Source organism: Saccostrea echinata, unplaced genomic scaffold, assembly GCF_033153115.1.
Source record: "Saccostrea echinata isolate AGI-Se365-2 ecotype Australia unplaced genomic scaffold, CSIRO_AGI_Sech_v1 ptg000018l, whole genome shotgun sequence".
In the NCBI taxonomy this organism is placed as follows: Eukaryota; Metazoa; Mollusca; class Bivalvia; order Ostreida; family Ostreidae; genus Saccostrea; species Saccostrea echinata.
The window spans coordinates 2613643-2621086 of NW_026889767.1; the positions used below are offsets into that span (position 1 = coordinate 2613643).

At 30.8% G+C, this 7444-nt stretch overlaps 1 protein-coding gene across 1 annotated transcript in view; it reads left to right on the top strand.

Annotated features, from left to right (window-relative positions):
• LOC133189389 (receptor-type tyrosine-protein phosphatase kappa-like) overlaps window positions 1-7139 on the top strand; it is a 326872-nt gene extending 319733 nt beyond the window's left edge. Inside the window, exon 15 of the mRNA XM_061324769.1 lies at window positions 6953-7139. Within this exon, the coding sequence (XP_061180753.1) occupies window positions 6953-7024 (72 nt within the window). The 3' untranslated portion in view covers window positions 7025-7139. The remainder of the gene's footprint in view (window positions 1-6952) is intronic.
• Window positions 7140-7444: the final 305 nt, after the last annotated feature.

A 7444-nucleotide genomic window follows, 5' to 3' on the forward strand; every position in this document is an offset into this window, starting at 1 on the left:
ACTCAAGGGTTATTTTGGAAACAAGTGACGACTTTGCATCAGATTACATCAATGCGAACTATATTGGAGTATGATGCTAATGTATTAAGTTTGTAGTATTGTAATCGTTTATTACTGGGGAAATAAGATATAATTTCTAAATTCCTTTAAATTGTTTCCTTGTAGAATTCTGAAGGACACCGAGAATATATCGCATGTCAAGGTAAAAGATTTTTTACGATGAGAATTGTAAAATTACGTTTCAAACAAACAATATTTTGTTCGCTTGTTTAAAAAAAAAAAGATTTATCTTTTCATTTTGTATATTTGATCATCTTCGCTAGCCAAGGGTTTCTGATACGCTACTCTCCTCATAAACCCTTGGCATACGGTGCTGACAAAAGACGGGATTGTGGTAAGAATCATGATCACGTGACAAAAAGGTACGCACAGATTGCGTCATCGACAGAAATAAAAAGCGTATTTAAAAAAAAAATTGTTTTTAAAGAATAATTGACAAGAAGGTATCGAGTTATGTTAATTTGTTATTTAAACATGTAAAATGCAAATCTACATCTTCAGTATAGATTCTTAATCACATATTTTGCACGTAGCTTTAGATATTGGATGACACCATATAGCTATTCATAGAATGGCATGTTATCTTACGGATCATTGTTTACTTGCGTTTTACATTACCGATATTAAAGAGTCAAGATATATCCCGAACCCAAAAATCGTCATTTACAAAAAAACAATTGCTGATTGGTCGAACGATGTCGATCAACTCCAATCACAACTTGAGAAAAAAATCCCAACTTTTTTTAACACCGTATGCCAAGGGCTTATGAGGAGAGTAGCGTATCAGAAACCCTTGGCTAGCGAAGATGATATTTGATATACCCTAGAAAAAACGAATGAAAAAAAAATATATTATTGTTGGGGTCGTAATGGTGTAGGGGAAATAAGTAGAGTGATGCGTATACTTGTTTCTTGTAGAATAAATGTGTATATAATTACATTACTATTTATTTAAGGTCCTCGTGTCAACACTCTGGTCGACCATTGGAGGATGATCTGGCAGGAGAACATAGAGTATATCGTGATGCTTACAAACCTCATAGAAGGACCAAAGGTTTGTTCAGAAAAGTTTTTTTTACGAATTATTCTTATTCTCTGCTACCGAACTTTTATCATACCCTTTGTACGTGCATTATATTAGTCTAGATCTGTACGCCCATAAGTCGGTAGCATTTTTCAGATTATTTAGGCGGAAATTGCTATTCACCTGCTTTTATGTCGGTATATTGTCTAATTTAATTTCAATATACTATTTCATTTACATGTTGTTGTTTTTTCAAATTATGCTCTGAGGTATTTAATCTTTTATTGTTTTGTAAATATAGACACAGAAAACAATTTATATTTAAAACCAAAAAAAAATCTTAAAATATTTAAGAATTGTTCTTTATGCCTTTGATAGTCTTAGATGTTCCTTTCCTGTATGCAATAATTTATGGTAAATACACCGAATTTAAACAAAGATAATCGTCGGGGATTGTAAAAAAAAAAAAATTAACTACATATCTTCATCCGAACAAAACCAAATTTTTGATAACTCATCAGTTGGATATATATTTTTGGACAAAACTATCCAAGAAAATCAGATACATTCATGGTTGGTAATCTTCGAAAAAGGAATGTTTAAAGGAGAGTCGGGTCTAAAATAAGTTTTTGATATTTCATTCATTTAATGGTCATTAATAAATTTTACCTGATACAGATATTTTGTATTTGATATATCCCCCAGAAAAAAAAAGAAAGAAAGAAATCAAAAGAAAAAGAAAAATTGAAATTTAAAATGAAATGTTTAAAATGTCATTTAAAAGAGAAAATGTCGGACAACTAATTCCATTGTAGAATAGAAGCATAATTAGAATATTAAACGCCAGACTTTGATTAAGACAAGACGATGCTTTTGATCGGCCTCGTATGAAGAAACATTCATTCATAGAAACCCTCCATTTCACTGCGAAAAAAAGATTTTGATCGAAGAATTTTTACATTTCTAATATCCTGGTTATGATATGCCAAATTTTTACTTTGATAATTCAACAATGACCTATGTGCAAATCTCTGACAAAATAAAATTCTATGAAACGAAAGATAATAATTAAACTGTATCACATATACTATTATCTTATTGACACAATTACAATGAGGAAAGAATTTATCTAGACAATTTACCGTGTCTTGTCACTCTAAAATCTATGTTTGATGGATTCATGTAGCTTGGCTAGTTACCAGACTTACCAGGTAAGATGTTCATGCTCTATTATTTTCTTCCCTTTTTTAGGTGAAGTGCCATCAGTATTGGCCAGATCAAAACAAACATCTTGATGTCGATCCATTTTCTGTAACTCTTGTAGAAGAAAAGGTTTATGCATACTTTGTCATAAGAAGAATGTCAGTGCGAAAGGAGAGCGTACGTTGCTTATAACTATCTTCAATAGATTATTTATCGTAGTTTTACATACAATATAGCTGTAGATTCTGGGGAAAAAATTGGTATTTTAAGACATTTTCAAGAAAAATAGATTTACCATTCCAACAGGGAATTGAAGGAGATAGATCATTTAAAAAATGGTGAACGAAATGATATTTTATACTGTGGCCAGTCTTAGAATGGACCCATAAACCTACTGTTTTGCATACCCTGTCAGAAAAAGCAATAAGAATGTATAAGACAAACTTGAATTCACGAACTGACATTTAATGTCACATTGCAATATTCTATGTTTATTCAGGTCACTAGGTCAAGGACGGTCGTACAGTTTCACTACACACAATGGCCAGATCACGGGACTCCTAATCCACTAGATCTAGTTGTTTTCCACAGACAGTTCCGACATAAAATAAAATCATCTCAACACCCAATTCTAGTGCACTGCAGGTTCGCTGATTTTTTTCATCCAAAGCTGTCGAAACGATGGTTTGCATTGCATGGTTTGTTGCATAAATATGGATTTATGATGAGGCTCTAAAATTGGTGTGTTTTTTTTTTCAAATTATTTCGAAGATTTTACTTTTAGAATAAAGTGAAAAAGATTTTTACCTTCAAAATCTAAAGGGTGGTTGGGAGGGGAGCTAAAGTCAGTCTTTGCAGTAAATATTGTCAATCTTCAGGTTAAACAATAAAATGCTTCCTCTGGTTTTTAGTATAGAAATTCATGTCGTAGCTTTAACAGAAAAATGCATAAGCGTAAGCGTATGATTTAATTTTTTCCGCTATACTTGCCACGTTAATTCCCATACTAACAAAGAAAGAGAGGCATTTTACTGTTTTTATTTATATCTATATAAATAATCATCAAAAGTATGATTAAGTAAGTTAAACATCGTATTAATGATATTAACGTTTCATTGATGGAAGAGCCACTGCTCAAGAAATCTATACAGGTGGTGTATTCTTAGCAACATTTACAGATTGATAAACGGCCATGTTTTTCTTAAGAAATAAAGGAGAGTATATTCATCGGATGTAAATATAATGATATCAATGTTTTAATGCTATAATTTTTTTTTAATAATGTCCACCTGTGTGAGGAATGATAGTCTGTGTGGGGAAAAATGTCAGTCTGTGCGAGGAATGATATTAATGTTCTGAAGGAATAATGTCAATTTGTGTGAGGGATGTCTGTGAGGAATAATATCAATATGTATTAGTTTAGCAATGATACATTATTATATGTTTCTAAGATATAATGTTAATCTGTGTGAGGAATAATGACATTTTAATTATTTTAGTGCTGGCATTGGTCGAACAGGTACTTTTATAGCCCTGGATGTGTTGTCTAGAAATGGAGTGAAGAAAGGAAAAATCAACGTTGTGGAGTATGTTAAAGCTATGAGAAAGGACAGAATGACAATGATACAAATTGCAGTAAGTTATCTTACATGCAAAACATAAATGAACATGACTGTTTAGAAATTTCATTAATGCTAATCCATTTTTGTATCTTTCAAAATTTCAGGAACTATGAACAAAAGCAAAATTTTAGGTTTCAAATATATTCTCCTGAATTATCATCACTATACATTTTGATATTATTTCTTGTATTTAAATCATGCAATAATATAATATAATATGGCAATACCCTCTTTGTAGGAACAATATGCCTTTCTTTATCATGCATTATACGAGTTCTTCAGGCGAAAAGGGAAATTCATCGGAAAAAACGATTTCGTTCAGCTTTATGGAGATATGGAAAAGCAAGAAACAAGAAAACGTTGTACAGATGAGTTCAATGTAGGATCATAAAGATGAAGACTATAAGACTACCATTTCAGATATTTGTACATAATCAGAAAGATATGGTTAAATAATCTTTTGATGCCTTCTCTCTCTGTGATATAGTGGCATTGTGCATCTTCTATTTTACTTTTCGATCGGATACATATTTGGGGTATATCATAGCAAAAATGGATATTGCTATTCTCTCTGTATTATTCGTGGTATCCATGTCTTAAATGCAAGTCCTATTACACAACTACATAAAATTAAAATTCATATTTTGGCAGAATCTCTATTACAAAGTGCCATTCTGAACCTTGTATCTAACGTTTGGATCATTCAGATATATGGGGTTTCATATTCCAAAACAATGACTTTGCAATTATACTCGTTAAGGGGGGTACACATTTTGCTAAATACAAATCTCTTTAAACCCAGGAATGAAAGCAAAGGAACTTTAACAAAATCTCATTTATATATGCCAAGAAATGAACTTTGAAATAACACGAAAATAGGTGTGGGGAAATCTTTTTTTTTTATTTTTTATTTTTTATTTTTTTTTTGGTGAAATCAGTGCTCACAATACCTCTAGTTTCATCTAATTCTCATTACATTTGAAAAACTGTTTTAAGACGTATCAAGAGACAATCCAAAATTTTCAACTGATGGCATTCCATACCCAATGATGAAAAAAGGTACAAATTATCACCTAAAACTATACTGTATTTTACAGGAACTTACAAGTTTGAGACCCAATTACAGTGACGATGATTTCAAAACTGGCAAGAAAAATCAAAACCTGAATATGATGAAGACAGTTTTACCAGGTATTTGGGGGGAAGGGAGTTAAAGGGATAAAAATGCATCTACAATACATATATCACAAATAGAAATATTTTTCTCAAAGAAAAAAAAACATTTCATGGTAAACAAAAAAAATGGTTAATTTATGTATTGTAGTTGAGCAATATCTCGTGTATTTGACATCCAATATTCATGGTCGAGAACCTTACTATAATGCAGTTTCTGCCTCGGTATGTATTGTCGTGATAAATATAATCTGTCATTATCCATATAACTTACTTACTCGGACATCTTTACAGTAATATTTAAGTAAGAATGATAATCATAGTTCATCATTTTCTTGACCTCTTTATATGAGTTTATAAACTTACTCTTGAGCTTTTTGTGCAAATAATAGTTTGTTAAATTTTTTCAATCAAAAAAAGTCATTCAACAGAGCCGATGAGTTTATTTCTGCCCAACTTCCTGTAACTGATGCTGCAGTTGATCTTGTTCGTCTTATGCTTGATCAGGAATCATCGTTCATGATTTCTTTAAATCCTTTAGCTGATGTCAAAGAGGTAATAAAGAAAGTATTAAACATGACTTTCATGCATCTTAAAAATTCAAAATCTTATTCAAGATAGTATTGGTAAGATAGTTGTATAATAAATAAATTACATAACATCAAAACCAAAATATGAGCTTTTACTTATCTTGCATTATTTAAGCTGAAAGACTGGGTGTCGGAAGATATACAAACTTTCAAACTAAATCCATATCAAATCACAAAGGATGAACAGAGGATACTATCTAAAGAAATACGAAAGACCACTTTACAGATTAAAGGGACAGAGGTTACTGTTTCTACAATCCTATTTCTTGTTACACCTAATATAAACCATTCTAATAAATGCATCAGAATGTTTCCAACTATATCCAAGAAATAAATGCAGAAGAATTCCTTTGCATGAAAGGAAAAAAACACTACAAAATTATGCCTAAAAAAGAGAGATTTTACTTTTATTTGGAAAAATCTCAAATAAAATTCGTGCTTTGGCATTTTATTTGTTTATTTTCAGAAAAACACAAATACCCATAAAGTGCAAATCTTTGAATGCCTTAATTGGAAGTCTTCTGATAAAATTCCAGCTGAACCGTCCACATTGACAAATTTAATCAAACAATTCAGCCTTGATCGTAAATCTGACACTGATGGGCATATAACGGTCATATCCAAGTAAGAATCATTCAAAATAAATTCAAAATATCATTTTTCTTTTCTTTCTACTATCCTTAGAACTGCTTTTCTAAAAAAAAAAAAAAAAAAAAAAAAAAAAAAAAAAAAAAAAAGATGAGATTAAGATTTTCAGAGATTTTTCTTCATTTCATTGCTTAAGACAAATTAAAAATATTTTACTTAATGATTTAACAAAATGGTTTTACAGCTGTTGGATAATTTTTCTTTATTTCAAAAAAAAAGAGATGGTGCTACCTGCTCTGGAGTGTTCTGTGCTGTATATAACGCAATAGAACAGCTAGAGATGGACGGTGAAGTTGATATGCTAACTATCGTACAGCAGCTTCAGATTCGGAGACCAGAAATGATATTAACAAAGGTTATATTCACTGTATCATTTTAAAATACATGTATTTACTAACATCTTCTATAATTTTATTATAAACACACGTCAGTTCAATTAAAAAACAACGTTGAGAAACAGTTTTGATAAATAAAAATTTTGGAATTGTTGACAAACAGCTGTTAGAAAAACTATAAAGATATTGATGCATTATCAAAAAAAAGTCTAAGCATGTTTATTGTACGTGTATATAAATTCTGCACAAATGAAAAGATCTTGGATTTCAGTTAACTATGTGCTTTCCCTCTTTCAGGAAGAGTATGAATTCTGTTTCAAGGCTGTATGTAATTATCTGAGTATGGACAGTGTGTACGCAAATACCTGAAATACACACATTTCGTGGAATGCTAAGTGGAATAGGAACTATTTTTATCAATATTGACTTTTTTACTGTGTAGTTTTCTTTTAAAATATAGAAATAATTGTAAATGGATATTTCTTTCTCAATTGGAAATCATGCTTATATGAAAGTTTTCATGTATCATAAAATCGTTATTTTCCCAAATTTCTACGTTATTTTATTACATCACCCGTCTTGAAAGTCGGGGGTTGAGGATTTTGGGGTAAGGTGGGGAGAAGGGATGGGGTTGTTTATACAATGATAGTGGTGTCAATCTAAACCTTCATTACACTCGGGGATAGTCATCTCTTATACCTTACTCCTCAAATACATGTACTACTGAATAAAATTTAAAGATACTTTGACAGAATATTTTAAACATAGTTCCATTGTGCATCACTTATT